The 19,804-nt window shown below is 32.3% G+C and overlaps 1 protein-coding gene across 1 annotated transcript; it reads right to left on the bottom strand.

Annotated features, from left to right (window-relative positions):
* Positions 1–5,282: 5,282 nt before the first annotated feature.
* Positions 5,283–18,064, bottom strand: TRIADDRAFT_28445 (uncharacterized protein; the record flags this gene model as incomplete). Its single annotated transcript, XM_002114682.1, has 50 exons — positions 5,283–5,442; positions 5,543–5,652; positions 5,724–5,911; positions 6,053–6,152; positions 6,234–6,324; positions 6,465–6,512; positions 6,604–6,699; positions 6,778–6,866; positions 6,936–7,075; positions 7,207–7,352; positions 7,483–7,653; positions 7,734–8,119; positions 8,196–8,315; positions 8,605–8,835; positions 8,945–9,106; positions 9,260–9,358; positions 9,458–9,607; positions 9,711–9,892; positions 10,026–10,185; positions 10,521–10,679; positions 10,769–10,990; positions 11,162–11,279; positions 11,385–11,464; positions 11,534–11,614; positions 11,746–11,892; positions 11,976–12,134; positions 12,324–12,434; positions 12,688–12,766; positions 12,852–12,958; positions 13,149–13,351; positions 13,449–13,548; positions 13,916–14,029; positions 14,185–14,321; positions 14,434–14,513; positions 14,721–14,764; positions 14,892–14,960; positions 15,058–15,111; positions 15,249–15,298; positions 15,398–15,480; positions 15,555–15,595; positions 15,669–15,719; positions 15,824–15,888; positions 15,991–16,021; positions 16,121–16,171; positions 16,305–16,367; positions 16,544–16,675; positions 16,798–16,858; positions 16,977–17,178; positions 17,736–17,850; positions 18,008–18,064. Coding segments are annotated over 50 exons (5,895 nt in total), but the record flags the coding sequence as incomplete, so codon positions are not given.
* Positions 18,065–19,804: the final 1,740 nt, after the last annotated feature.

The following is a 19,804-nucleotide window of genomic DNA, read 5'->3' on the forward strand; positions in this document are numbered from 1 at the left end:
CATCATTAAAATTTCTCGCCACAACTCGTAGTTATTTATACTGTAATTATCAAATCGCAGATATTTTCAGCATTTTTGTTCACTATTTTGAAATAATAACCCGACGTTAATAGGGACTCAAATTTAGTAGTCATGAAATATTTCAACAGCGAAATCATCTTCCTTTCTATAGAAGATTGTACTGTGATTAATCTACTTTGGTGCTATATATTTGGCATAGTACGCTATGATAATATCCTGAATTAGTGTTCTAAACTATGAATTAATTCTTAACAGAGCAATGATATTAACGAACAAATGCAAATTTGAATTCGATCTAAACGCTGAAATATTGACGATCCTTTATGCTTTATCGTCAAAATTTAAAAGACTAGAATCTAGCACGCTAAAAATCTGAATACGATCTAGATACTGGAGTTAGATTGATTATAATAGTTCATTTCTCATTATTTCCAAATTAAGCATATTCATTGTGGACTTAATATTCCCTGAATTATATTCAACATTGACTAGACAATCCACTACATTATCTAAACAAGAATTTAACAGACTCATCGTGGACTTAATATTCTTTAAAATATACACAACATCAACTTATGAACATAAATATGGTGTTCTAAAATACTGAAGTTTTGGTTGATGACTTTGTCCTCATGATGTCTAAGTGTATGGAATATACGTAGGTCAGATTAATTTCTTCAATCGTCGATTAGGCAAATAGTCTACCAAATTTGTCTAACAAATTAAGAAAGGTAAATGCAATCTTGATATCGCACTTTGTTCAACTAAAAGAGAAATATTAATACTTCCTAAACAAAATTTTTCAATATTTGGATGATAGTCATCAGTAAGCTAAGAAATAGGAGTACAATAAATTTTCAATTTTGAACTCTAAATATTCACGCGTATTTTCATTTTGAGCAGGGATGAAAGATACGTACTTGTTTCTGATTAATAATATCTCCTAAATAGTCAATATTTGTAGCATACTCACGAAGACTAAGTATAATCTGTTAAGTAGTACCAACAGGGGCCTATAGCGAAGCTTTTTTTTATTTTAAAGTATAATTGTAGATCATTCTAGATATTAAAATTGTCTTTAAAGACCTAGTTAAGCCAACAGGTAGTTCTGATGATGGCTTCAGATAATCTATTTTGTGTTCCTTCTACTCTATAAGATTAGTTAAACTCTATCTCTGAACTGATTATTATTCTTGCTATGTAGGCGTTTCAAGCTATAGCAAAACTAACTAAATAATTCTAGAGTTGATTAAATTGAGTTATTATGTAATGGAAGACATGCCAAACTTTAGCGAAACTAAATGATAATACTAGAGGTGACAGAACTGATTATTGTTTGGGTCATAAATAGCCTATAAAGGCATTTCAAGCTTTCACGAAGCCTAAAAGATGAGGCTAAAGGTAATAGAACTAATTATTATTCTGAATATATTTAACAATATAAAAGCGTTACGTATCAAACTTTAGCGAAGTTTAGCGATGTTACTCGAAGTAACAAATCTATTCATTTCCTTACATTTCCAACGTATTAATTTAATTTAATTTAATACTCGTGTAAAAAAAAATGAAAGGACCTAGAAAAGTATCGTAACGAATTAAAAGCAGGAGCAGTAAACATGAATTAATTATATTATTTACGATCCGTAAAATAATAAATGCGGATGTCGGGTCTGATTTTTATTACTTACTTGATTCAATTAACCGTTATTTTAATAAAAACTCAACTGGATCCTAAAAAATCTCCGCAAGATATTCAATCCGTCACTTATTTTATTGTTTACTTTGCTAAAGTATTGAATCTGGTTTAGCAATGGCGTATGTTACAAGTTCCTAATCCATGATCTTACTTCCTAATCAATTTACAGGTGGTAGTATAATTCATTTGCCGAATTTACAATTAGGCTGTCTCCATCTTTTTGCGGTTATCAAATTTTACTTAACATTAGTCAATTTAATTAATATACAGATTACTAGCCGTATAATTAATATTTAAGGCATCAAAAATTTAATCTCCTAATTAGAAACGTTAAAATTTTCGTGAGCAGCTATAACTGCACGCATTGGATGCCAAAAGCGTTAGAAACAACAATTAATGAGTGCAGTTTTCTCGATGTGATAGCTATCTGTCAGTGCCATGCACTGGGCCTTAACAATTAGTCTAAGTTAATCGTGAAAGAATAGGGATTATTCTGATCTTCTACTTTAAATCCACTAGTTACCTTCCTTACTTAACGTAAATCAGATTAAAGAATAATAAAGACTTATATACAGTGGACCGTAATGAATCATGGTTGCGGATAGGGTATCACATATTTATGCTAAATCAGAAAAAATGATTATTTTTTATTTTTGTATATAAAGTTAGGGATAAATTTAAAGGAAAAAAAAATCTATTCATAAAGAAAGATCGTAAGGTAAGGGTTGATTAAAAGAATACACCCTTATTCTGCCTTGATAGCAATGCCACATTAACTCAATTTAAGGAAATGGCAAACGATTTAGGAGCACGATGATAGCTCTACATTTACGAACGGAATAATTACTAACATACAAGAGATATCTGGATGCATTTCTCTGTTTTCTTTTATCTTAAATTTGAATTACCGTATACAACAACTACGTTAAACGGATAGATAACCTATTGCAAATGGTAGGTTATTTTCATAGCTTAAAGTTATTTTAATCTATTACTACGGTACACATGCAAGAAGGCGGAAGATTGTAATTTATTCATCATGAGTGGTGCTTACCTCTAAATATTACAGTAGTGATAGGATCACTTTTTCCACCAAATACTTCAACATTTGGCAAATTAACGCATTTTTTAACCACCACAACTAAAGCCATGATGGTTACCAATGCGTTCTTATCCTTCTGTTAGTCGATAATACGAATGGATGAATTATAACGTGGGATAAGAGTCACACCAATTTCTTCGACAGGCCGTACACTAGCTAGTTGTTTAATTAAGTGATGGAACGGAAGAGATCATTCATATCGTGCTTCTTAATTAATCAGAGTCTGATCTATATGGCTATGAATTTCAACAGCGCTAAATAAAAGGAATAAACAATTGGGCAAATCGTAAAAACAACATTCAAGCAATGAATCGCCCAATCAGTAATTAGATTATCGATTCATGAACTTCTTAGTAGAATAAATTAACCAGTTGATGAATCCTACACCCCTAGAGAATACGTAAGTTCAATAGAATTGTCTACTAAAACAATAATTTTAATATCTATTGAGAAATGAAGAAACAATGTCCATTACTTTATTTAATAACAATAGTCAAAATTAATGAAATTAATTTGAATATATTACGTTGTATAGTTAATTTGTTTTTACCATATCCGCTTGAGCATCATTTTATATTATTTTATTAACTTTTTAGCCTGTTCTAGGTGTAGCGTTGAAAGAATATACTGAATGTCACATTTCTCGCCCTTTTTCGGTATCTCCGGTGATTCTTTTTACATCCCTTCAAATGCGATATAATCTATTTACTGTGCAAGTCTGTGATGTTGCAAAGTGTTACTTTATAGGCATGATATATTGATGTCCTCGTTTAAAGAAAATGCTATTGGTCATTACGGGTGTAATAAACAGATTGATTCTGTTAAATTAATTTTCCAGAGTGATGTTCCATTTGTAGTTTTTTATAATTTTAAAGAATCAATAACCTCTTCATGGTTATCATTAAGATCATTGTTGACTATACTTGATTGGATAGGCGTCAAATTTTAGGTGCATGGTTAAAACTTAGCAAACATTTATCCTCGAAGATAGGGCGATTGAGATAGATTAACACCCTTTCAATCTTAATAATAAGAATTAATAACCTCTTCATAGTCATCATTAAGATCATTATTGACCATACTTGGTTGGATAGGCGTCAAATTTCTGGTGTATGGACAAAACTTAGCAAATATTTATCCTCGAAGATAAGGCGATTGAGATAGATTGACACCCTTTTCAATTTTAAAGTTAATCAGCAATAGCCTATCCTATGAGAATTGGAGATTGGGCTTTTAGAGGTTTAGCCAAGGAAAATCACTGTGAATTACGCTGTAATTCTTTAACTGTAAGGCTAAAAAGGTCTTAGCGTCCGGAACGAATGCATCCGGATTAGATCTGGACCAACAATGAGAACGTGAACGCAAATACGGATGCCATAAAAGACGAATATGGTGGTTACTTAATCATGAAGTTTTATATCAATGAGACAGGTTCTATCCGTAAAATATCTATCTACGAAATACTGTGATGGATCTATCGATGCATACCGACAGAGCCACCGCATTCTAGTATGCTTATGCAACATATCACAAGGACTCAACTGCACGATAACTTTTATGTATCTACTGTATCAATATGACAGCATCGGAGATAAATACATCGTAAGGAATTTACTATAATTTACAGCGCGGTAGTAACAACCATTGCAAACTGACTTTAAAATCTAAAATTCTTTTCAACCTTCAGAAATTCGATATTAGCATTATAGTTTAATAATAGTAAGTACATACTTCGGGTATAACTAGAATTGGAAATCAGAATACTTGTATAAAGATATTGACACACCACACTTCTCCAGCACTTATTCTGAAAGTCAAATAAAATAATCGTTCAATTATTAAAGGACGTGCACATACAATACTGAACCATTTATTTCACTTATTTCTTGCAAAAATGACTTTTGTACTTGATGATAGATCATCTAATAGTCCGTGGGCAACTTTACGTAAATATTCTTCAATTCAAGCTTCATTTTAATCTGAACAATAATTACCATAAGGAATTGCATAACAACAGTCGCCTCTACTGTAAAAATATCGAAATGTTAATGCGATTTTTTTTCATTTCATACAAAGTCAGCATGGATTTGATAGCTTTAAATAGTTAATCTGTTGCAGAATGCGACCAATGCGTAACAAATTTCTAAAATTCAAAAATGTAACAGCCGATTTTGAACTAATTCAAGTAAACACGTCAAGCAAGCAGCTCAGCTTTTAAAACAGCACAATCTATATATCAAATTCCAAGAAATCATATCTAGAATAATACTCATTTAACCCTATAATTTTGTATATTATGAAGCAGCAATGGATAAAAAAAATTTATATTATTATGTATACATATTATTTTCCAGTAACTATTTTCGTTGCCAAAGCGTCCTATTGGAGGTTAAAAGCAAAATGGGAATTATAACGACATAAAATATAATTATCAGTGGATTTAAAACTGCAGATTGAACAATATTACTCACTCACCGGGATCGCATAGATAAAAACTAAGACGAATATTACCAAGATGAGAATGCATACAGCAATGCAACAATAGTATCGAATATTCGGCCAGACAATAAAGCGACAAGATTTAAGCGGTGATGTAAACCATAAGAATGAAGTAGCTGGTCGGCTAAAAAAATAATATTTAGTTAGGATGTAATAGTTTAAAATTCACTAGTAAACTTAACGAAATCGATGTTTTGCTAAATGATGAAATGGTTTATACATACTTTGGCGCATCAAGATGAGGATGGGCATTGGGATCACTACGACCAATGCCAGCAGGCTTTAGAGAGGCTTCTTCAGCAGTTAATATTTCAATTGACATTTCAATTTTTCCCTTAAGTATGCAGTATATTTGATTTATATTAAAGAATAAGGCAGTAAAACTACAAATATTGAAAGGACTACCGTCAGCTGACGATTCTTGGTATCTTCATTGACGAGTGGCCACCAACCATGCATTTGCTTCATTTCAAATAGAGAAACCATGTCTTTTGCGTTTGATCGATCTTCCCAATCTGGCAATTGCTTTAAACCGCATTTTTTATCGGATTTTGCAGGCTTGCAAAGAGAATTTAAATCTAACTCTAAAGTGCCTATACGAAGTGTACGATACATGCAATCCTTACTACTACATTTTAGTCGTACAATCAAAATTTTTAATTATGTAGAGAGTAATTGATATGCATAATACTCTTATATATAACTTTAACCACAACTAACACAGCTTTACTTACCTAAGTAATCATCCGGAGAAAATAGATCGTTATCCCAGATTTGAACCTGCAGTACAGGTGGTATCATTTGTGTTGTTTTATCTAAGCTCCAAAAGTGTTTCTTTAAGGAATTAGACATATGAATTTAGTTTTTTGTTAATTATATTCATATAGACAAACGTTTTAATATTTTTGAATTAACCTTTTTGCTAATCACCAAGCATTTTTCAGCAGGCATATAATCGAATGGAAATATGAAACGCCAGTTGAAGTTGCCAGAGCCATCCAGTGATCTAAAATGACAGACACAGTATTAAAGAATCTAATACTATAAATCGCAGGGATTCAAAGTCCGTAGTCATGAATTACCACCCATAAACATTTGCAAAGGGTAAGTATGTAAGTTTAATATTTAGGCAATAGATAACAATACCTATAGTGGACGTCGGTTTTTGCTTTTTTGTCGATTCCACGAATCCAACTGTAAAGTTAATTGTCAAAATAATGATAATTTCTTCAATTCCTAAAGAATCATGACAAAATATAGTTAAGATCCGTAATATGTTGCTTACCCTTTTACGTAAATATCAGACATTTGTTGACCAGTTATAGATTTGTCGTTAAGGATAACAGCAGAAGTATTATAAATTATGACACGCAACTCGTACCTAAGACGTACCATTCATATAGTTAGTACTGTTTAAACAATAATATGAGAATATAACCCTAATTGTGGATTTTCTTACAGTTTCGGTTTACGTGGTGATATATCGAACGGAGGACCCGGAGTTCCTAGTTCTTTTGGGAATATATCTATCCACATTTGTAGTCGACCCTATTGAATAGACAATATCTTCCATATGAGGTATCAATTTAAATTTCTATAATTCGTCACCATCCTTACTTGTTCGATAAGAGGCTGCAAAGGACTATATAAGGGTCTTGTTTCGATATGTTCCTGAACAACGGTTTGAGATAATAAAGCGTGTAATGCTAATCGCTGATCAGCAGGCCCTAAGTGCTCGTGCTGTTTGATATTTTGCTCTATATTTTTGCAATTAAAAAAGCACAATAATAATGAACGTCCACGGTGTGACTTGCCTTTAAACGGCTTTATTTGTTATTCACTCGATATATAGTAAAGTACATGAGTGATACAACTTTGGTGTCCTTACCATAATCATCTAGAGAATATATTCTTCCATCCATTAATAACTGCGTATTGCTGATATAACGAACAGCCGGTAGCCCACGAGATTCACACCAGGCATCAAGAATTTCTTTGGGAGTTTGACTATCCCGCCATTGGTTGATTCCAGAACTTATATAAAACGTACCGTATTAATTATTTTACAAGTAAACAATAAAATATCAACTATGGATAGCTGTATGTCTGTAAAATTACAAAGCAACTGTTTATTAACCAAATATTTTTAGAATGTGATATTTACGTGCAGTAATTTTTGGGCAAACCACACGTGGCTCTATATCTGGAAAGGTACCGATTTTCCAAATCAATTACTGTTTCTCCAATTAAATCATCTTTACTAATTAGGTCCCAATCCATAATGGATACTTTAAGGTCCTTCTCCAAAGGCAATTGACATGATAATTCAAACATTCTGTAAAATATATTTATAACCTTATATAAATTATGCTCTTATAATAGAAGATATATCGACTAGAGGTAGGCAAATCAAACCTTCCAAACAATGGATTTAAATCATTTGCTATGTAATTTTCTCGATCTTTAATCTTATTTTTACCAATCGATACAATACAGTATGGGTCTGACAAACCACTGGCATCTTTCGGCGATAAGTCGAAGGCCCTAATTATGTAAATTCTGACTGTACAGTGTACTACATTACTTGGTGGTAGACTTTGAAAAATTCTAGGAGGTAGGGTGATGTTTGGATCCGCTGGTAAAGGATAAACCCTGAAACTCCCTTTAAATTCTCCCACTGTAGTAGCATCATCATCTTCTCGGCTACCTTTCTTATTTTTACCACGATGCAGACTAAATGATTGAATCAAATCTTGAAAGCCATGAAATTCGTCTTGCTTTTCTAGTTCGCAATCAAAGATCTGAAACAAACCACAAAAATAGTCTCTTTAAGGTGCGATCGCAGAAATACTGAAGTCATAACTAGTATAAACCTACCTTTATAGTATAATATCCGCGTTCAAGATAATCACCTGCTTTACGAATTTCGTCGGAATGAGGGCGTGAAGCATAATATTTACACCACCAATCTGTCTCTTCCTTTTGCTTAGGTGTATCCTAAAAATATTAGCAGGCAAATTATATCCAAAGTCTGAAGATCGCATTTTACCTACATTAATTTTTAATTTTGACTGAAAGTATCGCACTTATTGACACAATTTTGACTAGATCTCTATCAGAATCATAGTTGCTAATAAATTCCACGTACTTCTTCATCAGTTTTACTTTCACCCGCTTGCTCAATTTCGATTGCTATTCGTTCGCGACTTGCAGCTGTACTAGAAGGCAGTATTACTAAAAAATAAATGGAAATGTAATTTAATCAGCATAGGATACGCTTTCCAACTTTATACAAGAGTGCTATATTATAACACAAGGTAGCAGTTAATATCAATACTTTACACTCACAGCCATCAGGCAATTCTGGTACATCGTCTGAGCTAGTAGCTGGTTCACACTGATAGTCCATTAGTCTTTTAAGAACACAGACGCCAACAATTGGTTTTCGGCCAAAGGCTCGATGATCAATAACACGTATATTCATAGGAGGAGTATAGATTTCTTCCTTTGGTAACATCTGTAGGTATCGAATTACGTTGTTGATAAATTGTACGAAGAATTATTATTTTATACAGAATTTTTTATACAGAATAAGTTATCATAAATGCTATTACTTATTAACTTACTATATCAAAAAAGATAACAGGATCACTAAAATTTGGATTTCTTTTAACATGTTTAATAGTAGCTGATTTTTGAATGTTGCCACCACATTCTAACTCAATACTAGGCGAGTGTACGTCAAGCAAATGATATCTCTTCAGATTTCTTACTCCCCAACATAATACCTAATACAATATTGGTTAAAATTTATCAAAATGCTATCATTACAATAGCAGATACTGATGCTATTCAATAATAAATTTTAACAATTTTATGGTGAAACCGATGGACTTGCTGCTAATTTTACCATACCATTATCTAAATTAAGAAGTTACAACCTCAATTGCAGTTCTTCGGAGAACTGGTCGAATACCAGGAGGTACTATATAAACGTTATCTTTTTTCGTAGGCGCAAAAGGAAGATCAGCTCCTTCATCCTATAAATTTTTGTTTAAGTTGACGCTATGGGAATTCAGTTTGTACAACTTTCGCAATCTAATCATAGACTAAACAAATTTTAAATCTAAATAAATTACCAATAGCAACTCAAAAGCTGCTAATAATTCTCCGCCATATTCGTTTGATCTCTCTATTTTACACCATGCCAACTTGGGTGTCCGGGCCTCATTTGGATTCCATTTGACCATTGGGGATACCATAGTACGACCCAAATACTCCGGAGATCCCTGTAGCCAATTTAATGCATACCAAATAATTTTGTATGTTATATGAGCTTTTAAGTGGCGACTAGAATTCTAAATTGCGTGTGAAAATAATGGAAAAACCTACAAATTTGTCGTAATCAAATATTTCTATTACAATTGGAGGTGGGTTTAGCATTATGTCTTCCGTGTTTCCAAATATTTCAACATTATCGAAAATTAATGTCTGATCCCAGGTTGGACATAACGTCATACTAATTGTTTCCGTCTCCTGACTCATATTTAGGAAAGCAACTCGAGCAAAAGGATCTAATTTGTGCATTGCGCAAAAGATATAAAGTGGAATGTAAATGTCGATCAGTCGCTCAAATAGAGCTAATTCTCATATGTTATTGTACCATTTTCTTATGCCACTTCATGATCTTAATTGAAGCTAAAATACCTGATAATCCATTAGAATCTCCGGCTAATAAATCCCGAGCTTGATAAATATAAGCACGTAATTGAAATTTTCTAGGCTCTAAGAATAAAAGGTAATTGAACATGTTAGGAGTCACAAGTACGTTTATGGATAAACTCTCTGATTTAGATACCACCAAATACTAAGTCAAACGGATTATTTATCTACCATATATCTACTACTAACTCATTTTTGGTACCAAAAAAATTCTTGGAGCATAAGTAAATGGCTCTTTATGTTTTTCGTCCTATATAGTAAAATATCTCCCCAAAGTCATAATTTGCTTAACAAAATTTTATTTAAAGTAAGAAAATAACAGCCATTATCTTGACAGCGGATACAATTTAAAGTATAGAAAGATAAAACTATACCGTCAATTAATGGATAAGTTAGAGCTTTGGTATTTGTAAGTAAATGACAGTGGATCATATATTACTCGAACGTTGTCCTTTTAGATCAGGTATATACCTTAATAACCAATATCGGCAATTTATTCGGCTTGACTGCTTTGAGATTTCTATGCCATCTTCGTCTACGAACTAAATCAGATTTCGCTCTGTTGCTATGAAATTTTGTGATGAACATCTTTGCATACTCCCAAACATCATCATCATCTTTTGGCGGCTTTTTTTTTGCCTGTGTTAGATTCGTGAAAGACCCTAAGAATAAAGATCACTGCTAATATTATTCCATGAGTTAATTATCTGTATTACCTTTCTAACCACAGTTCCATGTTTCAGCAAACTAGTTGTTAGTTTGCGCCGACGAACCCAGCGTCTTCTCCTATAGAGATGATAATTTTTTTCTACTGAGCTATATCCAGAACTTAATGTGTATTCCCATCCATGTTCGTCCACAGCTCTGTTCAAATCGATTTGCCATTCAGCCTCCCATACCCATCCTTCTGGTAACGGTATTTCGTCACGATCTGTCGCATGATCTCCTTTCTGTCATTATTACATAAAATATATTAATGATGTAAGCATCTTAATCTAAGCGCTATTACTTAGAATACTTCAGCATTCCAAAAGTATCGCGTTTAATCTTTAAATGCTAAGTTATAGAAACAACTATACCTACAAGTTACTCCGAAATCATCTTGTTACAATATCACTTACCACATCGGTCCATGGATCTCCTGCTGCTTGCCATGGACCACCTGGGATAACCCTACTTTCATTCTCAAATACGTCTTCCAAAAACACTTTACGGCCGGAATCTAGATCATACTGTATGCTATATATGATTGAATATGAAAACAGATATGCAACAAGTCATGCTGATGGCATTGAATCTTATTTTATATTGTTTCCATAATTAGATGCACTCATATCTAATGACCTAGATTCAACGCTAATAAACCAATCTCCTTCAAATTTCCATCCTTGCGGTTCTACGAAATGGTCTTTATGCAGGCTTACCTGCAATACAATAGCTTAACTTGCATCACAAATCATACGCTGCTAGTTATAATAAATATTAATGCCTACAGTTCCGCGCGCATCCGAGAATTTGGGACGGGGCAATCCTTTTGATGTCCACATTCCGACAACGTTCATTTGATTTTCATACTAATAAAATAGGATATCGAAATGTAGCATATATTCCGTATAGTCGCAAAAATTATGATTAGCATCTAATACAGTCCTGTTTAAATAACAGCCTCATATCAAATACTATGAGTTCATCAATTTTTACTTACGGTTTCAGCTACAATGGATATTTCACCTCTACTATGAATGTTATTAGTCCATATTGACTCATTCTTAGCCAGCCCGAGCCAAACTTGTAACCGTAAAAAGCAAGGAATATCCCAATGGCGCTTGCTACGTGATTTTTTACCAGGATACTATACAAGTACGTGTTTTACAAATATAATTATTGTTAAACAATTGGTTTCACTAACATTGTATTAACAAAGGCATGTATTACTTTCATCGCTATCGTTTGCACTTTGCCACAATATTTTCCTGTAGCATCTGGATCTTCGTTCATCGAATGGAGAACGTCGCAAGCTGGCATTCTGTAATAAGCCACACGCTTGTTTCCACACAGCATCCACAAAATAACATCGGGTAAACTATTTTGAGGCTATGAGAAAATATGACAGTATTAAAATAGCAGATTAAAGTTAATAAGAGTATAACCGATCTTGTACAGTCAAAGTTTTTAAACTATATATTCTATCTCTTTAACTTCTTAAATCAACGGATAACGTTAATAAATACACCTATTAACATCAATAACAAGTTTCACCATCAGAAATTACTGAAAACTTACCTCGATGGCGATATCCCTTAAACGCTGGAGATAACCTTCACATTCCGTTATTACTTCCTTAATATCGGTAGCGCTCTCACGTAGCCGTTCAGCTTCAACTCTGATACCAGCCTAAATTTTTCGATAAAAAATTAGTAGTTTTCTTGATGATCCATTTAAAGATTGCTAATATACATATAATACACTTTGAAATTTGCTTTCAAATCTCAGTAGATTCAATTTAATAACATATAATTGCAAACTTTGTAAATTGAGAATACACATAAGCTAGAATTGTAAATGCAGTAGTAATCTCTATAAATGTATTGTAGAGCTAATAACACAGCCTATACTAGCAAAATGTTATAATTAACTAGCAAATTACCAATTCTGATAACCGCATGGAATGTAACTGGCCGTCCAACTCAGTCCAAATGGCCTTATCGAAACTGCCTAGGTCTTTTCTATAAAGTAAATATGCACATTACAATAGCCGCTAGCAATTCAAACTAATTGCTAGTATAATAATATATACATAATCTTACTCACTTAGTATCTATAATTAGAGTGTCTATCAAACCAATTAATTGAGCAGCAATTTCTGCAGTAGGTAAATCTCTTCGATAACTATTTTTAACCACCTTTATGTTCTCTTCCTGAATAGAATATGTCATTTGAAGTAAAGTTTCATCAAATAAAACGTGTAATTACAATAATATTCAGAAACAGAGAAATGCCAATAAACTTTTACCAATATAATAGTCGGTATTTAATTTCTTATATTAATTAACACATCATAACATTTACTCAAAAATTAACAACTACTTGTCTCAAATAGCGACGTACCAGGCGATCGCATATTCTACAAAGACAGTTGTAATTATCAATTCTATATGATATGTCTTCCCAATCAGCGTTTACTGCTACACAGGGTTTATTATCAAACCAGGGCAGGAAATAAAAGTGATTACCATCGTATACAGCATTAGTTGGCTGTGTTGTTGATGACGCAGCAGCTACTGTATCATCTAGTTTGTTTCCATAATTCCCTACATAGGCACACAATAAGATTAAATCTTTGCAAGAATCAATGCGTCTCCTTAATACTATAGTATTGTACAGATTGCGCAATAAAACAGTATTTACCAATACTAATCTCAAATTCAATGGGAGCGTCAGCAACGGTTATCATTGTGGCCTCCATGAAAGTAGCATGTAAACAATATTTTCTAGTACGCATGAAAATCTAAATAATACAAAATTAAATTTTATAAATAAGTATGAATATCTATAAGAAATAAGATTAATTAGAATATGCCTTGTATGTAAAGATTTAATTAAAAATGACAAACTTCTTGCTGATACTAGATACACATGGTATTATTAACAAATTCAACAGGTACTTAGGAATTGCTTTCATACTACTGTGACATACGTGTACGCGTATGGCATCTGTAAGTACGAAAAGTCTATCAGCTTATATCGGCTCACAAGATACTGTTTAGTAATAGACTTTAGTCACAAGTCTTTAATATAACTACAGTCCAACATTAATTGAAGAGACACCTTAAACTAAAACTGCGTTATATTATTTGTGAAGAAATAGTAGATACCTTGGCTCTTTCAACTTCAGGATCCTCTATATTATTGACGGGGTATTCAGGCATTTCACCAACATTAGTTACCAGTTCAATTAACGCTCGCCCTCTGTAGGCAACACCTTCTCCCTAGCAGAAATGTTGCATATAGTTGAAGAAATCTCAACCAAACCAATGACGCAATATCTTGGCTCCGCTAAGATAGAGCGAAGAAATCGTTCTACCGATGCTATCGATCTAGGTGACAATGTAATTTATTCTAATCTAAAGGAATTCTAACTAACTTTGCCTCGATTTAGGTCTTCATATTCATCTGGGAGATCTGAATATTCTCTAGGTGATCCGTAAAAATTGACAAAGCTAGGGCCAAAAGTGGGCGGAAATCCTGTAACGATAAAAGTTGTCATTTTTATGATTATAACTATGAATTAATTTCTCTTTGGGATACCCGTAGGTTATGGTAGGAGCAAGTGATATTTCTCTTATATCATGACAATAATGATTATGAAAAAGCTATCGAATTTTAAGCTAACCCTTGCTATCTGACGATGAAGATATTTCTGCAATATTTAAAAAGTAAGTACCAATGACATCATCTTTGTTCATGCGATCCCTTAATTTATAATTTTAATCATTGTAAAATATGCCATAGTTAATAATTGTGTATTTGCAGGATTGCTTAGTGCTAATTGAGGACGCAAAGTTATTTTACAGTTGTTACCATATTTAATATATATGGTAAATCTACTGTCTCTATGATAATCATAAGTAGAATCATCTATTGCACCATAAGAATAGCAAGATAAAAAGGCACTATTACCAATCATATATGGATATTTGTAAACGCTCGCACATAGAAGGAAACTAAAAATAAATTAGACATCTTCATCATTCAACATGAGAGAATAAATTTTGTTAAAGACTATCAAGCTGGAAGTGCACTATGTATTCATAAATGAATATTCCGTTTTTCACAGAACTGTCTTCTTACCCTGCTTCCGATATTAAGGTACTGTCTCCACTCCGGATTATCAGAGTTACAAATCGTTTTTGATTTTACCTGAAAAATTCACGCGTAGTATAAATACACAAATTCACTCTAACATCACAACATTACAAAGGCAAGATTTTTTAAATATTTATTCATTAGTGCAAACCTTATGACCAGCATATGAAAAATATATATATGGATCCACCAAACTCTTGCTATCCTAAGATATGATTTAAGGAATAAAGGAATTTTTATTTCTAACCTAGTTGGTGTAGACGTTCTTAACGATATCATAGATGTATATATAAAATACAAATATTGCTAAGATCTGACAAGTATCTAAAATCAAAAAATTACATCGCCATGACCAAAAAACTTCTTAACCCCTTCAAATACACCTTTATCCACTAGATGAAAAGAAAATTGGTAACAGCTAAAGTTAATTAATTAGATGCATTTTCAAGATCATCAATTACGACAGTTATAATTCAGGCTCGCAAATATACTTCTAGGAATATCTACTGCTCGATACGCCTTCAATGAATATGTCGCTGGTCGTAACTGAATGCCAGCTGGTTGCAAAACGTTTCTGTAAAATAAATGAAATTTATAACTAAAATTAGGCAATTATGGCTTTATTGCGATAATTAGATGATAACTAACTCTTCAATGTCGTCTTTTTCGACATGTGAATCCGGAATGGTCTATAATCGCAAATATAGAGATAATGTTACAATAGTACCGAAGCGCATTTACTCATTGAAAACTCGTACTAACCGGAGCTTCATCACCGGCACCAAGTATGATGACACACATTTTAATATAGCCCTATCGGTGATACATTGACAGTTTTTAACGCTTATTTCATTAGTCATCTATCTGAACACTTTACAATAAATTAACGTAATTAAATTTAACAACAGCGTTTATACTTTAACTCCTTGACCGATATCTTCAGGATTTGTTAACATTATCCATTTATTTAAAAATGCATGCTCTGATTCATCGGCGTAATCCCATAAATAATAAATTTTACAACGTTAATAGAAAATTATAACGCCACAGTCATGAATTTGAATAACTGATCTATTGGACGTACGATCTCCTTCATAGACCATTCCTATATCGATCTAGTTTAACAAACGTAGTGAAAATTTTGCTGTTAACACTTGGTTTACATTAAGAATTCAAAGTGAGATCAGGATTCGAACATACTGTAATCGTATTACCTTAAATGATCCAATGAGAGAATTATGTCTCAGCTTTCTTGCATTAAATACCTACAATATTAATTAATTTAATGGTGAGAGTATTTCACTAAAGCCGGCAGTGTATAATGCATATTAATATTGTAATGAATCCTGTGGTCAGATGTCTTAGATTTAACCTGATTTTCAGATACTATCAATATACCTGAAAGACAATAAGTTCATCAAACAATTCTTGGGGTGACATATGAAAGTTGAAGAAAAACATCTATAAAATAAAATTAAAGGTAATTATTGCGTAAGACTTTACCGGCTTTATAAATGTAAAGGCGGAAATTAAGTTAAGTTAGCATTTAGGTATGTCCACATACTTGATCATTGTGCTAAAATTTGGCATTATAGCATATTCATGTTTACGCTTATCGATTCTAATTCAACAGTTACCTCATCATAAAATGGTTTGTTAGTTGCTTTTCTAACTCTTGTTTGTCTGGACTGATTGGCAACACTGATTCGCACCACTGGACTGATATTAGAACCTGATAATTGGCGACCTTCGATGATCTTAATACGTACCTTTACGGGTTATATAAATAAATAAATAATTATTTAATTTCAATATCCCAAAAAACAATTTTACTAATTTATAATTTTAGCGGATTAATTCCTTATAAATTATCCGAGCTGCAATTTCGTACTTGAAAATCTTGAGGTTTATTCGACAATTTAGAACGTCTTAATCTTCGAACACGTCTCTTCCTGTTAGATACAATGTAGCCAATATTGTAGAATCATGAGCTGTTTCGCAAACCATTCACAGCTAAATGCATATAATATACATACAAATTTAATAATAAAATGGGTAATATCGTCTTACTTTCCACCACCGTAGGTAATAGCACCGACAGAAGGTTTGGCAGCACGATCTTCGTCTGCTTCAGAGCTCTCGTTTTCATCACTGTCATTCTTGTCATCGCCTTCTTGTACAACTGTAGGATCATTTTCATCAGTAATAACGCCACCACCAGAGTCGTCTTTAGATGCAGATTGATTTTCATCATTAGGCGCACCTTGATATTCTAATGATAAACTAATTTTTGCCTAGTCAAATACGCAATGTTTTAGTTGTAATATTTAAGAAAATTAGCTAAAAATACGTTTACGTCTGATTATATCTATTCAAATAATGATATAAATTACCTCTAATGTCTTTTCATGGGCATCTTTTAGTGGTAATGTTAAGTCTTGTGTTTTGCTATTAATTAGTTCTTGTAAAGGAACTGTCACTTGGCCAAGCAATCTGCAAAACAGATATCATATCATTATTATTAGTCTTTCGTAAAGTAATTGCAGATAGTTTATCATAATAAATGAATCGCAAGCGTGGAGTTGTTATATATAACTTTAGCTAAATAATACCGGCAAATAGTAACAATTATATTATTTCTACAAGTTACATTGTCGAAGATCATAGTAGAATTTTTATTCTCTGGTTTGAAGAATATTGTTAACTTAACCAAATAATATATCCAGACATTCTTTACCGTAGTATAAATTCGTTTATGGACTGATATCGTAATCATATAAAGGATAGTTCGATCCTTTTGTGAACACTATTATAACAATCATTCAAGACCAACCGTTAATGTAACAACATACCTGCTGCTCTGCAGCATTTCCCAATCTTTAACCTGAATTTCAAGTTGTTCATTTCTAGTCAATGGTTTACCGTTTAGATCAAATTCTAGAGTCTATAATTGAAATATCACATCAAAATTAAATAACTACAGCCAAATCGCGAAATGATTAGAGTTTTTTTCTGCGACAGTAGTCGAAACTCCAACGTAAATTTGCACTTTAATTTCGTAGCTATAGCATTTCAGTTAAAATAATCAGATACATATTCACCTCATTCCATTCAGGATTTAAGTTGTTCTTGATCTTACGCGTTTTCTTTTTCACATCTATAATTTATGAAAGTAATTATCAGCAAAGTTACTTGAAATGACATAAATTGCAGGAAATATTTTCAGCAGATTGTAACTGGCAGGAATATTTAAATACTATCGACGAACTAGCAATATCAATTGTTGCAAAATATAAGCAGATACACAGATTTGACTCTCAACTTTATTATCTCTATATATTTCTGAGGATCAAAAAATAACCATCATGATAATATTAGGTCCTAATAGTGTTCTTAAGTCATACCACAACATTACTTTTCTTACAATAATAGTTCTAATCCGATACTTAACCAATCGAGAAATTGTAAATACAAATCTCAACTATACCAACGGCAACAAATGGTCGTTCCGGATGTACTAGCCTACTATCTGTGCAATAACGAATCTTATACCTGTTATAATTATATATTTACTAATTAATCTACGTTTACAGGCATCGTTTATTGAATAAATAGTAGAAAAACTAAATTCTATTGCGTTTTTACACATAGCTATGTGAACTCTTTACAATCATGAAAATTAACAAGACGTTTAATGAAAAATCGAATTAAATCATGCTAGCGACTGTGGGAATAAGATAATTTTCAGTACAAAATCAATAATATTGACAAATAGGTAGTTGAAAATATGTAAATAAAACACGTTGGTACTGCTACTGTACAATTAATATTTTTATTTGCTTTGTAAGGTCAATTGCACGTCATTTACCCGAAGATATTGCGGCAATCAGGACATAATAAAAGTGAAAAAACATATTTGAAATACGAAAATTATCAAATTTATCGATATTCATAAAACGCTACCAAACTAGCGTATTTGAAAGAGTTCGTTATTTTGTCTACTAACGAATATTCTATGTAGCTAGTAGACAATTACTCTTAGTTTAGAATTAATCAACCTATAACCAAAGTGCTTGCTTTGGATGAAAAAACTTATTCTTAATTTTGTATACCGTATGCTTTATAAAATTTATGCTACAATCAATTTGATACGAAGCCCTAAAAGAATTTGGTAGGCCCACTAGGTCAAACTAACATGAACCTGAAACCTAACTCTGAAGTGTAAAAATTTTTACTTAATTCCAGTTAATAATATCTTGGATATCATTTAACATCCATATCAATGTTAGGCACTAGAAAATTTGAGATTATCGCAAAATAGGCTTGAGAAAAAGAGGAATAAATAAGGAATGAGTTCAAGTGTTGAAAATTTTTCATCGATTTTAAGATCCGGAGCGATTTATTGCAATAATTTTCTCATTTTGAGAAAAACTAGATATTATAGTATGCTAATATTGCCATTTTTATCTTTGTCTTCGCTTACATACAGTGCACATTACATTTACGCTTACGTTTCTATGTTACGTTTTGCACTGTTGTTTGGTGTTAAATAAATCTTAATTTTTACATTACGTTTTGAAACTCAAAATTCTTGTGAGCCTATTCTAGAGTAGGACGAACCTTTAGAGGTATAATATGCATTGCATACATTCATGAATAAAATTGTACTAGTGTACTGTACGGCTATGTAAAGAACAGAGAGTAGTAGCCAAACTACCATAAGTAGGGGTGTAAAATTCTGGGTAAATGAATAATGGCACTCTTGTTTATGTAATTCAAGTAAATATCAAACGCATTGCAAGTTTGCTAGTAATTGCAAAAATATATAAAATATAACTTAAAATGATATCCCAGCTTACATTTATGTAATTAATGGCTATTTCAATCAACTTTATCAG

This window comes from Trichoplax adhaerens, genomic scaffold, assembly GCF_000150275.1.
Source record: "Trichoplax adhaerens TRIADscaffold_8 genomic scaffold, whole genome shotgun sequence".
NCBI classification, from domain to species: Eukaryota; Metazoa; Placozoa; class Uniplacotomia; order Trichoplacea; family Trichoplacidae; genus Trichoplax; species Trichoplax adhaerens.